At 40.5% G+C, this 18,547-nt stretch overlaps 1 protein-coding gene across 3 annotated transcripts in view; it reads left to right on the top strand.

Annotated features, from left to right (window-relative positions):
* SEZ6L (seizure related 6 homolog like) overlaps nucleotides 1-2,721 on the top strand; it is a 275,273-nt gene extending 272,552 nt beyond the window's left edge. For all 3 annotated transcript variants that reach the window (XM_072147007.1, XM_072146997.1, XM_072146989.1), the window contains one exon: nucleotides 1,906-2,721. In XM_072147007.1, the coding sequence (XP_072003108.1) occupies nucleotides 1,906-1,935 (30 nt within the window). In that variant the 3' untranslated portion in view covers nucleotides 1,936-2,721. The remainder of the gene's footprint in view (nucleotides 1-1,905) is intronic.
* The last annotated feature ends 15,826 nt before the right edge of the window (nucleotides 2,722-18,547 follow it).

Below are 18,547 nucleotides of genomic sequence, written 5' to 3'. Positions count from 1 at the left end.
TACCAAGCATTTTGCTAGAAATGTAGGTGGAGGTTAAACAAGACATCTCAGTGAACGAACATTTCATGAAGTGATAGGGTATCTGCAATAATCCTATATAGTAAAAAGAAACACAATATTATTAATAATGCTATTACTTTTTGAAATGGGATTATCTTAATAACTGATGTGTTCACTGACTTATAACTGATCAACTCAGAGGTAGAGGGGTTGAAATGAAAGTACAGGCGGTCCCCTACTTAAGGACACCCGACTTACATACAACCCATAGTTACAGACGGACCCCTCTGACCTCTGGTGAAGCTCTCTGGATGCTTTGCTATAGTCCCAGATTGCAATGATCAGCTGTAAAGTGTCTGTAATGAAGCTTTATTGATAATCCTTGGTCCCATTACAGCAAAAAATGTTTTAACTCCAATTGTCACTGAGACCAAAAATTTTTTTGTCTGGATCTACAATTGGAAAATATATAGTTTCGATTTACATACAAATTCTACTTAAGAACAAACCTCCAGACCCTATCTTGTACGTAACCCGGGGACTGCCTGTATAAGTTTCTGTGATGCATTATTTGACACTTATTTTTGGGCTGGATCACATGACCATTTCTTTCCATGTTTGGAACACCAAAATGGGAGAAATTTTACCCATTACTATATTGAGGGAAATATGGGGCTTATCATCACCACATGATTTTGCCAAGGGAAGCAACTAGCAACTATTCTTTGCAACATCAACCACTGATTGAGGAATTAATGAACCGCTGTCCGTGTAATACATATGTTGCTTAATTTGCCAAAATTAGTTGCTAGAGGAAATGTAAAGGAGCCTCAAGTTGTAAAATATGGTAGAGTGAATATGCTAGATGGATTATGCTGACCTTGCTTCAGGAATTCATAGATTGTGTGTTGCTGCAACCTCCCTGGTTTGGGGGTTTCGATTAATGATCAAAAATGTATTGGAGGGGACGTTTTCAGGGTTGCAGATGCACTCCCAGGTGGATAGTAGGGTCCAAATAAATTGCAGGAAAGGAAAGGTGTCTTTGCAAATAATGTTTTATTAGGTTTAAAATAGGTAACACATTCTCCTCTGAATCAGTGTATTCTTCAGGCACAATTAAAACTCCTGAGTCCGATGCTTACAGATGCTAGACAGATGCTAAAGAGACTGTGCCCAAAAAGATTCCGGTAATCCCTTTCCCATAGAGTACAGTCTCCTTGGATTTAGAAACTGCCATCTTCAGTCCCCCGTGGTTTACCGTATATACTCAAGTATAAGCTGAGTTTTTCAGCACAATTTTAGACTGCAAAAGCCCTACTCAGCTTATACTGAAGTATGTAAAAAAAAGTATTTTCCCTGTAGCTCCAGCTTCCCGGCAGCACGGGCAGAGGCACATCTAGACTCTGCTGGACATTTTATTATTAAGGGGGCTGCTGCTGGAAATTTCATGAATAAGGGGGAGGTGCTGGACATTTTTAATGAGGGAAGACTACTGGGCATTTTATTAAAGAGTACCGACTGCATTGCCCACCCTAGGCTTATACTAGAAACAATAAGTTTTCCTATTTTTTGTGGTACGATTAGGGTCCACTACTTATAGTCAGTTTGGCTTATACTCGAGTATATAATTTGACCTGTTGAAGGCTCTGCATTCTGCATTGAAACATGTTGCCTTTTATGAAATAGTAAAACATTATTTACAAATGAACCATTTAGTCCCTGCAATTTACATGGACCTCACTATCTACCTGCCAAAATAGAGACACATTAATAGATTGTGTCCTGTTCTGGCTCATAAAGTCTAAAAAGTCTATGATGCTCAGATAATCTAATAGGACAGGCTTTTTCATGAAACAGCCTCTTCGAAAATTTCCAATGCCAATTCAATTATACTTTTTATTTCAGGAAACGAGAGAATATGAAGTATCAATATAAGAACTGAAGTTTTATATGATAGCAAGCACCGGACAACTTCAATCGAGATGTCAGTCCTGAAGTTCTCAGTGCTTAATCCAGAGACTTTGTGGAGTTGAAATGAACCTTTTAGTATTTTAGTTGTATTTCCTTTTGACTCTTTCTTGAAGATTTCCATCTCTGTATTTATAACATTTACATTTAGGAGACTAGATGTGTTTTAGGAAACAATGTTCTGTTGCAGGGTACAAAAATAGGCTTACGTCTGAACAAGGACAGCTAATGCTCCCTGGATTAATCCAATCTAAATATTGCCAAACTGCAGTGGTCATGATGTGATAGCCCGCTGCTTCAAGTCTTGAGTATTTGAATCTTGGCTTAACCTGTATTATAGAACTAACTGGCTAAAGATATTAGCAAAAATCTATTGCGCCTTTTATGCACTTTATACTACACTTGGAAAGTGTTGGAGAGAAATGAGGAGATATTTTAGTTATAAAACTGCCCCAAAATGAGATGTGATTGAGCATGTAAAGGAGCAAAATAAGTAATAAAAAAAATTGGGGTGTCACAAAAAGTGTACATTGACATGATTCCAGATAAATTAGAAAATTGCTGAATTTAATGCCATCAATCTACATCCTAACAGGAGTACACTGCTGTTCTAATACCCCCAAGTGCTTCTTATTTGTTATTACTATATACAGGCTGGAATATGTGAAATTTGTTAGATGCGTCCTAATTCTGTGGTCTCTACAAAGTACTGTGGAGGTTGGGAGATCAATGGTAACATCTGAAGAGAATCTGTTGTAAAAAATGAAAATTCATAATCTATAGAAATGTAGGCAAAAAGCTGCTCAGATGCCATAATAACAGTGAGATTAGGGTTTCTTTCTAAAAAGTCAGCGGTACACAAATATACTGATGGGTATAACCCCCAACTCCTCTGCTCACCTGATTCAGAGACACAGGCTGCCATAAATGTCTGCACTAGCAATATATACTCTATATACTGTAGCTGCCATCCTCCAATCCATCCTCCATGCTTTAAAATGTGTTTTACAGGTGGAAATGATGGATTTAAATGACAAGGTCTTTATTTGAGTAGGGGATGAATTAATACATACAGTATTTTTATTGATCTTTGCCATTCCAAACTAACTCCTGGACAATCAAAAAACAATATCTATCAATTTTCATTAAAAACCAAAAAAAATTAGGGTTGGGTCCCATTCAGTGTCAGCTGTAGTGGCTGTTTATGACCACATGATATGTCTAAAGCCATATGGACATACAAGTCAGTCTATAAGCTGCCGACAGTGTTAGGTAGCAATCCTGGAGAGCTGTGGAACCATAACCCTGTGTGTGTGTTATTAGCAGTAAGAATGTGAAAAAATGATTTATATTCCAGGATTGTATCTGGAGCAAGTTGTGTTCTTTGCTCTCTACATTCAAACTTCTCTACAGTCTGCTGTACAATAGCAGTTACTCAATGTAGCGTGAAGGGACTGTGCTGCCTTTTAGTGAAGAGAACTCATATATCAGTACACCCAAGTGGTCCAGCAACAATCTTGGAATATACATTTTGTAACAGTCCTGCTACTACACAAAAAAACATACATAAAAACTCTGACTGCAGCTGACTGCAGCTGTCTCCAAATGGAAGACAATGGGGCACATTTACTAAGGGCTCTGCGCCACACTTTTGTCGGACTGTGCACATTATTCTAGGCTAAAACGGCTTACACAGGTATTTAAAAAGTGTCTGTATTGCTATTGTGTCACACACAACCCTTTTTTGTGGCGCAGCTGCATTAGCCTCCATGCGACTCAAATTATGGGGCATTCCAGTAGTCGGTCTGACTGATTTGCAACGAACGCCGCATTCAAATTGTGTTGCACACTGTATGTTAAAGGTGCACCACAAAACAGATGGTAACCTCTGTCAGGCCAGTGCGGGGAAGTGACAGATTTATGATTTCAGGTGCACAATCTTAGTGAATCGCCGCATGCAGCATTATACACGGAAAGAGCACTTTTAGTGCAGTTTCCGACTTTCTAAGTAAATGTGCCACAATCTCTCCCTAGGGTTTACACAGAACAAGACAAACAATCACAATCCGAAAGAAGAGTCAGAAATACAGGCCAGAGATCAGATACCAAAAGAGAAGCAGAACCTCAACAGCACAAGTGTAGACAGAGCAATTTGTCCAGCAGCATGTGAAGTGAGCATAAAATACTTAAAGTGAGGAGAGGTGGTGGGAACAAGCAATCACAGTCACATAGTGTTAACTCTTGTAAGTCAGAGTGCAGAGAGATGGATATGGATGTGCCTGGTTCAGTCTGTCGAAGAGTGAAACAAAGAAAAAGTCAATATCTACTCAAACTACTAGCGCAAATTGAGAAAAAGACACAGACAAAGATGTGACAGCAAACAATAGCAACTGAGGTCTTTTAACAGCAGTGGAGGAACATCCTGGCCATTTCGTGGCAACTTTGTGGGACTAACCCTAAAAGTGTATTGAGAGACCTAAATGGGATCCAACCCTGAATCTTATAATACATTTATTTGCCACGTATACAACACCATATTAAAAATAGTGTATAATGAGCCTTGTATTGAAAATAAACCAAGGACTCACTGACATCACTAATATACATTAAACCAAGCTTCTCTTCAGCTTTTGCTAATCTTACACACATTTCTTCCACATTATTTTATCTTTGTTTTTGTATCCAACTTTTAGATTGTATTAAATGTCTGTTTTTATACCTGGATAATGAAAGAAAAATTGCCTAAGACTGACAACTGTAGATTTTTCCAGCATCAAAACCCAATACATGACAGCCGTTGTTTTGGACATTCTGCTCCAGTCCTTTATCAATGCCGTGTGTAATCCCAGGACCATTTCAGTGATGGTGATTGTGCTACTGTCAACCTGACCCTTCTCTGCCAAGCCGTGTTTTGTGGGAAGAAGACCTTTTAGATGTCTTTTTTATTATGTATTTTTATTGATATGGTACAGAAAGTGGAAACAGGGACTTTTGTAAAGAATAGTTAGACATGTGACTACTAATCCCTGCATGGATCAATCTACTGCCCATGACCGAGACTGGAAAGAACTACTAACTCTTATCGGATGGCAATGTGTTTACTTTGTCAGATCTTTTTTTTGTTTCTCTTTTAAATGTCTCCTATCTTAACCATTTGGAAACTACAGCAAATATTTTAATAGTTTACGTTTGTTTTGAAAAATAACAAAATGCATTGGACTTATACCTGGAATATTTAAAATTTAATAAAAAAGACGAATGTGTATTTGTATGGTTAAAAAAGTGTGAAAGATATGGCGTCTGACATTTTCTCCCTCACATGGTAGACTATTCTGGATGGTTGTTATCTCAATCAGCAACAGCTCTATAGTGAAAGATGAGAAAAGCATAGGGCTCTGAGGTCAATAAGACATGCAAGACTGTTGAGGGGTTCATGAAGTCTCCAGGCCCCTGTTATTGAAGTGAAATCTACATACTCACATTTTGCTGCCACATGTCATATCTCTCATGGCACGGCATTTTTCTGTAAGAGAGATTGCACAGATTGAGGAAGTCCGTATCAACAAGATGTCACTACACAAACAATTCAAGTCACGTGTTCAGGATGTGGATGGAGCAAAACAGGTAAATTTATAAAATTGGGCATCTGTAGCTGATGCAGAATACAAAAGAGGCATAAAAGTGAATTTCCGGATAACACTTTAATGATTAATCTCTCTGAAATTATTTGATTATCCAATGCTAAACAAGAGTTAAATCATTAGACACTTTACCAGTTTTCTTTACTCAGCTGTCAGTGGAGTACAGGAGAATAAGCTGATTTACGCATAAAACACATACATACAAATCCATATTTTGCATTCTAATCAAAGTTTTTACATTTTAAATATATTCTTCCTTTAGACAGTATGTAATTTAATCATGAATTGTCATTTGTAATGGAAGTTATGATGCTGTACCAATCCATTGATAGGGTTTTTCAGGTTAAATCAGGCTTCCCTTATTTACTGTCTTACCATATATACTCAAGTATAAGCCTATATACTCGAGGGGACAGGCTGGCAGGCTATATATTCGAGGGGGCAGGCAGGCCATATACTCGAGGGGGCAGGCAGGCAGGCTATATACTTGTGGGGGCAGGCAGGCTATATACTTGAGGGGGCAGGCTGTATACTCCAGGGGGCTGGCAGGCTATATACTCCAGGGGGCTGGCAGGCTATATACTACGGGGGTTGGCTGGCTATATACTCCAGGGGGCTGGCAGGCTATATACTGGGGGGGCTGTGACCAATGCATTTCCCACCCTCGGCTTCTACTCCAATCAATAGGTTTTTCCAGTTTTTTGTGTCAAAATTAGGGGTCTCGGCTTATACTCGGGTCAGCTTATACTCGAGTATATACGGTATTCTTATTGTCAAAGATATTGTCAGATTTTCAAATGGAAGCTCCAACTAAAATCCAGGTTAAAGTTTATTCGATTTTGGATAGAAAATTATATGCCGTCAATGGCATTGCAAATTATCACTGGAGGGAGACATTAAAGTGCCTTATGCACTGATTTAATTGTGTCTAAATGTGCCAACAGTTGGTGCATAAAGTTTAAAGAACAATTATGAAGTACATTTGCCATTTTAAATAATCCAGTTTCCAGGTCTATGTTGGTGTCTTTTAAGGCACAACATTTTGCCAGATTGCATCAGTATGTAGACATGTGTAATACCGTATATACTCATGTATAAGCCGATCCCTTGGCTTATACACCAGTCTATTAGAAAACCCACTTAAAAAAATAACCCACTTAAAAAAAAATGTAATTATATATTCACCCTCCGATGTCGGTGCAGCTCCCCGATGTCCCCGATGTTAGCGCGTCCAGTCTTCTTACTATGACATCAGCAGCGGCTGCTGGAAGAAAACATGGCCGCGTCCATGACAGAAGAAAGAAGAGGAGCCGCGGGGAAGAAAGAAGATGGGACGCGCTGACATCGGGGACATTGGGGAGCCGCGCCCAATAAGTTTATTTTTTTTTAAATGCTGGGGGCAGGCAGGCTGTATACTACTGGGGGCTGGCAGGCTGTATACTACTAGGGGGCAGGATGGCTGTATACTACATGGGGGCAGGATGGCTGTATACTACTGGGGGCTGGCAGGCTGTATACTACATGGGGGCAGGCTGGCTGTATACTACCGGGGGCTGGCAGGCTGTATACTACATGGAGGCTGGCTGGCTGTATAGTACATGGGGGCTAGCAGGCTGTATACTACATGGGGGCAGGCTGGCTGTATACTACTGGGGGCTGGCAGGCTGTATACTGCTGGGAGCTGGCTGCCTGTATACTACATGGGGACTGGCAGGCTGTATACTGCTGGGGGCAGGCTGGCTGTATACTACTGGGGGCAGGCTGGCTGTGTACTACTGGGAGCAGGCTGGCTGCATACTACTTTGGGCAGGTTGGTTGTATACTACTAGGGGCAGGCTGTCTGTATACTACTAGGGGCTGGCTGTATACTACTAGGGACTGGCAGGCTGTATATTACTAGGGGCTGGCAGGCTGTATACTACTGGGGGCTGGCAGGCTGTATACTACTGGGGCTGGCAGGCTGTATACGACTGGGGGCTGGCAGACTGTATACTACTGGGGGCTGGCAGGCTGTATACTGCTGGGGGGCTGGCAGGCTGTATACTACTGGGGACTGGCTGGCTGTATACTACATGGGGGCAGGCTGGCTGTATACTACATGGGGGCAGGCTGGCTGTATACTACTGGGAGCTGGCTGACTATATACTACTGGGGGCTTGCTGGCTATATACTGGGGGGGGGCTGTAACCAATTTCGCACCCTTGGCTTATACTCGAGTCAATAGTTTTTCCCAGTTTTGGTGGTAAAATTAGGGGTCTCGGCTAATACTCGGGTCGGCTTATACGCGAGTAGATACGGTAAGTCTTTTATTAGACAGATGGACTGTTTAATCCCTTAAGGAAACAGACCTTTTTAATTTTTACCATTGCATTTTTCAGTCCCCACTTAAAAAATTACTTTCTAGTGATGGTATTTAATATTCCATGCCATGTACTGGGAAAATTCAAAAAAAGCACCAAATCCGGTGAAACTGACAAAAAAAACACATTGAGGCAGATTTACTTACCCGGTTCTGTCGCGATCCAGCAGTGCATTGTCCGACGAGGATTCGGACCTGTCGCGATTCACTAAGGTCGTGCATCCAATTTCCTGCATGTGTCGCTTCTGCGCCGAGGTCCGCCGGAGTTCACCTTCTTTTTCCCGGTGCTTGTAAGTGCGTATCTTGCGACACAATTCTAAATTCTATTACACAATTCTGTTAAATCTTGCGCGTTGTCCGAATCCGGCGGGTTGTCTGATGGCCCGCCCCCCCCCCCTCCATTTCTGTAGCGTGCAAGCCAGTACCGATGCGCCAAAATCCGATTGTGTATCCGAAAATGTAACTCTTTTGTACAAATTTCTTTTTAAATTTTACCCTAATCTGAGACTAATAACTTTTGCATACTGTACTGTACTGTGCACTAAGCTGTGTAAGACATAGATTTTTTGCAAAATGAGATTACTTTTTCACTGCTACCAATCTGGGGACTGTATTACCTTTTGATCACCTTTTATGAAAATAATTTTGTGTTGAAAAATGTCAAAGAAGTGCCATTTCAGACATTTGGCACTAATTTCCTTTATTTTGATAGATCGAGCATTTTGGGACGTAACCATGGTTAATGTTTTTATTTATTTTTATAACAGTTCTAAGGAAAGGGGCAGGGGCGTAACTAGGAGAGGCAGGGCTCCATAGCAGGCCTCTGAATGGGGCCCCTCTTCCTCCTTAAAAAGTATATAGTTTTGTATACTTACACATGTGAGTTACAATCACACATATATACACACATTAATATTTATATACATACACATACTCTTACACACTCACATTTATTCTCTCTAACACTAGGAAGCATATGGCTTACGATTCACAGGGAGAAAGGGATCACAATAGAAGAGAAAGATCCTGCGAATTTTCAATAATATTAGAAATAGCTTGAAACACACAAGTGTATTAAAAAGTATATGAATTATAATATTCTTAATTAAAATATAAAATTAGAAAATAATAAATGAATTACGTAATTTTTTAACATTACTACTAGACAGTATTATACATTATTGCACCATAAGGTAGACTATGAAATTCATCTAAGTGGCCAGAAGATGGTGCTGCTGTTTTAAAACCTGAATTTGCAGCCAATGTACAGAACCTGAAATTCTATTTCCCCATCTCTTACTTTTACACCACTATATATAAATTAGAAAGGAAAATCATAAGAAATTTATCATTTCAATTGTATTCATGTTAAAGAACCTGCTTTGCCCTTTTATTCACAATATTCACAATTATTCACAATTTTCACGGCAAGAAATAAAATATTATTTATTCAGATGTAATTAGAAAGATATTTAGTAAAAAAAAAAAACGTAAAATATGTAGTGTAGGGCCATATCCTGAGGAAAAAGCCCCAGACTTCTGGCAGCAACATTACCCAGCCGGGGACCAACCGCAGTGTGAGGGCGACTGGATTCCCAGGCACCAGAGTGGTCATCCAGAGCAGATTTGCATTGTCTCATTGTACAGGCTATAATTTTTTTTCTTTTTTAATTTGGACATATAGGGGCAGATTTATCAAGCAGTCTGAAAGTCAGAATATTTCCAATTGCCCATGGCAACCAATCACAGCTCCCCTTTAAAATATTCATGAGCACTGGTGAAATGAAAGCTGAGCTGTGATTGGTTGCCATGGGCAACTGGAAATATTCTGACTTTCAGACTGCTTGATAAATCTGCCCCATAGGGGCTTATTTTTTACCACATGAAATGCACTTTTCTGGTACATAATTTGGGGACGTCTATAGCCAATTGATGAGATTTTATTAACTCTTTGTTGGCAAAGGAAATGAAAATCATAATTTTATGATAAGATTTTTTGCTTTTTTTTGGCCATTCACCATACCATAATTATAATATAATGGGGCTCATTTACAAAGGGTCGCGGATTGCACTTTTGTCGGACTTTGCACATTTTTTGGGGATTGCATGGCTTGGACAGGTATTTAGCAGGTGTCTGTACATTGTGTCACATGCAACCGTTTTTTGGTATAGCTGCACTGCCTTCCATACGACACAAATTGGGAGGCGTGCCATCGGACGATCCAACTGATTCAGACTGAGTGTGGCAGCAACACATGCAGGATATTGGGCGCACAATCTTAGAGAATCACGGCACAGTGGATTATAGTCGGACAATGCACTTTTGGTGAATTCTATTGGACGAGTAAGTAAATGTGCCCCAATATGTTTATTCTATAAGTTGCCATAAAAATACCTCATTTATATGTATTTTTTTTTCTCACTATTTTACTGAATAAAAACATCACCATCTTTTCAGAGGCATAACTTTCTTATTTTTAAACTGACAAATCTGGTAAAGGGCTTATTTTTTGCAAGAAGAGTTGTTCTTTTTAGCAGTCTTATTTTGGGGTGTGTAACATTTTTTATCACTTTTTGGTGGTATATATCAAAAAAATTATCTTTTTTCTGAAAGTTTTTGGGGTTTTTTCTACAGAGTTCCCCATGCGAGTTCAGTTAAGATTTTGTTTTATTACTGTTATGGATGCAGCAATACCAAATATGTGGCTTTTTTGTGTATTCATGTTTTTTATACTTTACTAAGTGTTTGTATGGGAATGTATGGTGGGAGGGGACTGAGCGATTTTGTGTCTTTGGCCCCTTATTCAACAGTGGCCTTGTCAGACACCTTCTTCTCAGCCAAGGAAAAACCAACAGAATAGTTTGGTGCATAAACTTGCACTGTTTTTAGTAAATGTGGGCCAATTTGTACCCTGTAAGGAAAAAAACAAATTCAGTTACCATATTGAGGATTCCAAGAGGGGATGAAATGCACCATGGAAGGCGTAAGGAGCATAAGTGACAAGGTACAGTTTTGGGACTGCCTTTGTAAGGGCTTCAGCCAATTTTTGGACATTGACGGCTAGTGCTTTAAAGTTAATCCAGCCCCAGTAGACACACTGGGGCACATTTACTTACTGTACAGGGTCACCGGAGTTCACAGAAAGTGCATTGTCCAACTACAACACACTGTGCAGCGATTCTAAAGATTGTGCGCTCGATATCCTGCATGTGTCGCTTCGCCGCTCAGGTCCGACAGATGTCACCTTCTTCTTCCTGATGAATGTAAGTTCCAGGGTTTGCGACACAATTTGAAAGTTAAATCCTGCGCTCAGTTCCAATCAGTTGGACAGTCAGGTGGCATGCCCCCAAATTTGTGTCACATGGAAGCCAGGAAAACTGCGCCACAAAAAAGGTCACGTGCACCACTATCCCAGTGCACACACTTCTTAAATACCTGTGCAAGCTGTTTTAGGCCCAAAACGGTGCACAGTACGAAAAATTGTGTGTGTGACCCTTATTAAATGAGCCCCACTGTCTCTGCCTCTGCCAGGATCATACTAATACAGATATCTCCTGAATCATGGTATGACAAGGGCCCAAATATATGAAAACTGGTGCAAACTGCCGCTGTGCAGTTGCCTCACTAAGGTGAAGTTTGCACCATAAAGTCTAACAGTGGTGCACGCTCCTAGTTAATCTGGTCTGTTTTCAGGATTTGCAAACACTTGCACCATTTTTTTTTCAACTTGCCTCATGCAGTTGTTACCTAATTGTGGCGAAGCGCAGTACTAACTAAAACTATGACTAAGCAATACCATGACCCTTTAGGTGCACAATTTTCTAAAGTGTTGGACAAAACAGCACCGAAAAAGTGGCCCAAATTTAATACATCGGAAAGCTCCAAAGACATTTTTTTTTACTGCAAACTTTGAATATTGTTATCTACACAACGTGAATTAGGCACAAGGTATTGGATCCTCAATATGGTCAAATGTTTTAAGAGTGAAGTTTGCCTCAGAAATGTGCAGAGTGCCCCAGATTGTTGAATACTGGCGAATGGCCTTTAATTATCTGGTGCACGTAGCACTGCTCGAAAAAGTGTGAACCATCTTTTTTTTAGGTGCATCTTTAACATAAATAGTGCAACACAATTCTGTTAAGTAGCTGTATTACATGTGTTGCAAACTCCGGCTAAGCGCTAACATATCCCTTTTGGTGCTTTTTTTTTCTCTCTTGTCGGACACAGTGCAGACGCGACACAAAACAGGCGCAAACACTTCTTAACCCCTTAACGCTCTGCGCCGTAGCTCTACGGCGCAGAGGTATAAGGGATGTATGAAGAGGGCTCACGAGGTGGGGGTTTTTGCATTTTGCACAAAACCCCCACCGCTAATAACCGCGGTCGGTGCTTGCACCGATCGCGGCTATTAACCCTCTAAACGCCGCCCGCAAAGTCGCGGGCGGCGTTTAAAACAGGCGCCGCCATCTTTTTTTCGATCGCCACGCCCCCGAACGTCATCGGGGGGCGCCGATCGGTTACCATGGTAGCCTCGGGTCTTCTTTTGACACGAGGCTACATGGTTTATGCAGGTTCGTTACAATGAGCCAGTGGCTCATTGTAATGTATGACCTGCAAAAATGCCATATATTGCAATACTGTAATATTGCAGTATATGGTAGGAGCGATCTGACCATCTAGGGTTAATGTACCCTAGATGGTCTAAAAAATAGTGAAAAAAAAAAGTTTAAAAAATAAAAAAAATTAATAAAATATTAAAAGTTCAAATCACCCCCCTTTCCCTAGAACGGATATAAAACATAACAAACAGTAAAAATCACAGACATATTAGGTATCGCCGCGTCCCAAAATGCCCGATCTATCAAAATATAAAAACGGTTACGGCCGGCGGTGACCTCCGAGGCGGGAAATGGCGCCCAAATGTCCGAAATGCGACTTTTACACCTTTTTACATAACATAAAAAAATGAAATAAAAAATGATCAAAATGTCGCACAGACCTCAAAATGGTAGCAATGAAAACGTCGCCTCATTTCGCAAAAAATGACCCCTCACACATTTCCGTGCGCCAAAGTATGAAAAAGTTATTAGCGTCAGAAGATGGCAAATTTTTTTTTTTTTTTTTGTACACATTCGTTTAATTTTTGAAAATGTATTAAAACACAATAAAACCTATATAAATTTGGTATCACCGCGATCGCACCGAACCAAAGAATAAAGTAGGCATGTTATTTGGAGCGAAGAGTGAAAGTCGTAAAAACTGAGCCCACATTTTTCCACATTTGGAATTTTTTTTCAGCTTCACAGTACACGGCATGTTAAAATAAATAACATTACGGGAAAGTAAAATTTGTTACGCACAAAATAAGCCCTCACACAGCTCTGTACACGTAAAAATGAAAAAGTTATGGATTTTTGAAGTTGGAGAGCGAGAAATTAGCCGAAAAACCCTCCGTCCTTAAGGGGTTAAATACCTGTGCAAGCTCTAAAGATGTTCTTTTCAATGCAAAGTAAGAAAGAAAACTGGCACAGCCAGTGTAGGTCAGTGTAGGAATATGTTATAGACATTAATATACATTTTTGTTTTCTGGTATTGAAAAAAAAAAACAACAGGTGACCTCATCTGAGATTTGGGAAATACTTGGGCACCTTAGTGACCTCCTTGAATAATTTAGGTGCTGTTGCATCATCAACAAAGTTCTGATAGCAGGATCATTACAGCTAGAGAGTGCACACCACAGTCTAAATTCCGTACCACCTTCAATATTTGGCACAAAAAGGGTTGGCCTTGAACATATGTGGCCTTGTCAGGTTCCTCATAAAACAACAAAAAATATCTTTCATTCTTTTGTGGGAGGCAGTTAGACAGTCAGGTAACCCCATGTCCACCAAGCAACCCCGCCTAATGCAGTCAGTCTGCTCTGCCCACTCCATCCATCTGATCCAGCCCTGCCTCCTACAGTAGATCTTCAGATTGCTGGAGAATGACACCACAATTAGGAGGCAGGGCTGGGAATTCATATGCATGGAGTGGGCAAAGCAGACTGAATGCAGGAGGTGGTGTTACCTGACTGCAGGAGGTGGAGTTGCCTGACTGCAGGGGGCGGAGTAGCCTGACTGCAGGAGACTTGGTTGCTAGGCAGCAGAAGGCAAGGTTACCTGAGTGCAGAAGGCTGTTTGACTGCTTCCTATAAAAGATGATTTTTCATTCATGCTGCAACCTAGAAACATGCTACAAACACCTTTAGGGGGCGTATATATTACAGAAGATGGTATTGTAAGTGTGCTTGGGGGGGTTAGTGTGGTGACAGGTTCGCTTCAAAGAGAATGCCCGCTCCTGAGGATCTACATATAAAAGAAAGATTATAATGCCCACTCTTTGGCTTAAATAACAAAAGACTGAAAATAAAGTTTCCATAAAAGCAAAGAAAACTTTCCTGCCTCCTCTCAGGGACAGTTTAAGACAAAGTGAGGCCCCAATATAAAAACATTTTATGAACAGTCGCATTTAGTGAGAGGCTCCTTTATCCTAGCACAAAAATATCACTTTGTAGTTTACAAACATTAGCAAGGCAATCTGTAATATGGGACTGTAGGAGAATTGTATAGGAGATAGACAGATGATAGATAAATGGTTAGACAGATATATAGATGGGAAATAGACAAATGATAGGTGATAGATAGGAGATAGATAGATGATATATATTTAGACAGGAGATAGATGATAAGCATCTTCACCCAGGCATTTAGGGGGTATTAGGAGAAATAGATCTTCTGCCCACAAAAGTCCACATGCAGAAAGGCCCCTTTAGGACAGGGAGCCCTAGACAAATGCACAGTTTGCCACCCACTTACGCCGCCCTTTCTCCACTGAACAATCAGGTAGTTTCACTTTAGGTTCTGACAGACCCGAGGAGGGAGGGAGGCGCTGTTTCTGCAGCTGCTCACTGGCTGCTCAGCCAGGTTCTGAACCAGACTCTGCACCTGGCTTAACTAACAACCTACCTCAGGCTGGGAGAACATGCTGGGGTATATGGCTGGAGGTGCACACTGATAGACTGGGAAAGCCTAGTTGGGAAACGCCCTGCTCCTTTAAGAAGGAGAAAGAAGCGCCGCCCGCACCCTAACCATGCTCTAGCATGGCCGGACATGACGTCTGAAGGTAAGTCTGTGAAGGGGATCGTGCCAAGGGGCGGAACCCGTCGATAGCGCTACGGTTACACTGTTACTATCATAAGTTGGGGAGTAGGAAGAGAATTGACTGTAATCAATTGGGGTACTCTAACTTGACTACTCTGGTGGACAGGGACTTGGCTGCTGTATGGGTGACTGTGACTATTGGTTAACTTAACCCCTAGGCGCACCAGGACGTTATAGTACGTCCCCGGCGCTAGATGCTTAGCGCACGGGGACGTTCTATAACGTCCTGCTTCTGGCACCGGCTCACGAACGGAGCCGGTACCAGAAGCAGCGGCTGTCAGCTGTCTAGTACAGCTGACAGCCTGCGCTAACACCCGCGATCGGAGCCGGCTCCGATCGCGGGTGTTAACCCCTTACTCGCCGCGGTCAAACATGACCGCGGCGTGTAAGGGTGTTTGCGCTGTGGATCGGATCCCCCGTGCCGCTTACCGGGGGATCCGATCCACTTCTGGGCAGCTCCGAGGACTGGCATGTGCCCCGGAGCTGCCCAGTCTCCATGGCAGCCAGACCCCTTCCGGGTCTGGCTGTAAACTGTCTGAGCTTGCGCAAGCTTGCTCAGACAGTTTACACTGCTCTACAATAAAATAGTATTGTAGAGCAGTGTATTGAACTTAAACCAGTGATCAGAGCATCACTGGTTTAAGTTCAAGTATGTAGAAGTAAAAATATGCAAAAACACTTAACACTACACATTATAATAAATAAAAAATAAATACATAAAAATATAAGCCCCTAAAATGTCACTTTCCCATAAAAACACTTAATAAAGTATAAAAAACACAAAAAACCCCGCATATTTGGTATTGCCGCGTCCATAACAATCTGTATAATAAAACAGAATCGTTACTGGACCCGCACGGTACACGCCGTAGAAAAAAAACGCAAAAACGTTCCGAAAAAAGATAATTTTTAATTAATACCTTATCAAAAAATGCTCTAAAAAGTAATTTAAAAAATGTTATGCACTCCAAAATAAGCCCACTAAAAAGAACAACTCTTCTCGCAAAAAATAAGCCCCTAACCAGATTTGTCAGCCGAAAAATAAAAAAGTTATGCATATGAAAAGATGGTGATGCTAAAATGAACAAGATTTTCTCCAAATTGGTTTTTATTCAGTACAATTGAATAAAATACACAAAACCCCCACATATTTGGTATCCCTGCGTCCGTAACAATCTGCATAATAAAACAGAATCGTTATTAGTTCCGCAAAGTGAACCCCGTAAAAAACAAAACAAAAAAAAGCTCCATAAAAAAGATCATTTTCAATTAATACCCTATAAAAATGCTCTAAAAAGGGATTTAAAAAATGTTATGCACTCTAAAATAAGACCACTAAAAAGAACAATCCTTCTCGCAAAAAATAAGCCCTTAAACAGATTTGTGAGGCAAAAAATAAAAAAGTTATGCATATGAAAGACGGTGATGCTAAAATTAACAACATTTTTGCCAAATTACTTTTTATGCACTAAAAATGGGAAAAAAAAAAAAAATCTATATAAATGAGGTCTTTTTGTAATCGTGGCGACTCATAGAATAAAAATAATATACTATTTTTATGGTATGGTAAACGGGCAAAAAAAAAAACCCATAAAAATCTTCCTGAAAAGTGATGATTTTCATTTCCTCCACCAACAAAGAGTTAATAAAATCTCACCAATTAGCCTATAGATTCCCCTAAATTACGTACCAGAAAAGTGCATCTCATGTGGCAAAAGAAATAAGCCCCTATAGGTCCACATTAAAAAAAAGAAAAAAATTATAGCCTGTACAATGTGACATAGAAAATCTGATCTGGATGGCGCCTCCTTCCCTTCTATGCCCGGCCGTGCGCCCATACAGCAGGTTACCACCACATATGGGGTATCGGTGCATTCGGGAGGAATTGGGTATCAAACTTTGTGGAGCCTTTTTTTATTTAATCCATTGTAAATGTTTAATTTTCCACCCCAAATGGGTGTATTGTGAAAAAATATTACAATTTGCAGACTGCACCTCCATTTTGTTTTAACCCCTATAAAACACGTAAAGCGTTAACAAACTTCTTAAAAGTGGTTTTTCATACGTTGAGGTGTGTAGTTTCCACAATGGGGTAATTTACGAGTCTCGCTATTATTTAGGCCTCTCAGTGTCAATTAGAAGTTGAGCAGGTCCATCTAATACAGGTTTTGGTGATTTTACAAAAAATGTGAAAAATGATACCTAAATTCTGAGCCTCATAACATTCTAGTAAAATATGTGGAATCTTAAAAAACCATGCCAACATAAAGCAGACATTTGGGAAATGTAAGTTATGAATTTATTTGGGTGCTATGACTATCTGCATCAAAAGTAGAGAATTTAGAACGTTGAAAATAAAGAATTTTTCCAAATTTTTTCCAAATTTTGTTTTTTTTCATAACTAAACACAAAAGATATCATCCAAATTTTTAAACTAATTTGAAGTACAATGTGTCACGAGAAAACAATCTAAAAATCCCATGGATATCTCATAGCGTTCCAAAACTATAACCACTTATAGTGACACAGGTCAGATTTGAAGAATGGGGCCGCGTCCTTAAGGCCAAAATAGGCTGTGTCCCCTAGGGGTTAAGGGAAATGGGATTTTGCTACTGTTTTGCTATACTGTGATTTGATTCCTGTTGGGGGGGGGGGAGACTGTGACTTAGCAACTGTGACTTAAAAATTATTGGCTACCGTGAGGAGCACAGTCACTATGACTTGGCTACTGTTAAAAAAAAAATCAGCTATTGGCTACTATGGACGGCACTGAGAATTGTTACAGAACTGGCTACTTTGGGGGCACTGTTACTATATGGGCTACTGTGTTAGCATCATTATTGTATTGGCTACTGTGGGGGCATAATAGTGATCACAGCAGAACATAATATAGTTTTTATTAAGGAGGTGTGTTGCTAAATCTGCATATACAAGTTATGGCTGGAAGAAGCTGACATAGCAGCCAGGTAGAAGAGAATTAAATAGTTTCCTCCGATCAAAGATGTCAGCTGTTGGTCACTAGATTTACAGTAAGTGCTCGTATTACCCTTGAGTTTACAATTCAGCAGTATCTCTTATGTGCTGTGACTTTCTGTTATCCTCTTGTATGAGGGGGAGCTAAATCAGATTTATCATCTAGCATCAGTAAATGTAAAAAAAATCTGCAGCATTATAATGTTTTATGTCCACTCTTCTTGGCTCTGGTACTGTATCTAGGTAATAAGTGTCACGGTTCGGCTAGGAAAACCGTCAGTCTCCGTGGGAAGAGTCTGTGGACTCTATGGACCACCGCGGGGAATGATTGTAGTAGCTGCAAACGAGGACCGGAGTCTAAGTGGCCCCTGGTCTCAGGGCCGATTCTAGCATATTTGCTGCCTGA

Source organism: Engystomops pustulosus, chromosome 1, assembly GCF_040894005.1.
Source record: "Engystomops pustulosus chromosome 1, aEngPut4.maternal, whole genome shotgun sequence".
NCBI classification, from domain to species: domain Eukaryota; kingdom Metazoa; phylum Chordata; class Amphibia; order Anura; family Leptodactylidae; genus Engystomops; species Engystomops pustulosus.
The sequence above is the reverse complement of the archived record's forward strand: the minus strand, read 5'-3'. Positions and strand labels throughout refer to the sequence as shown.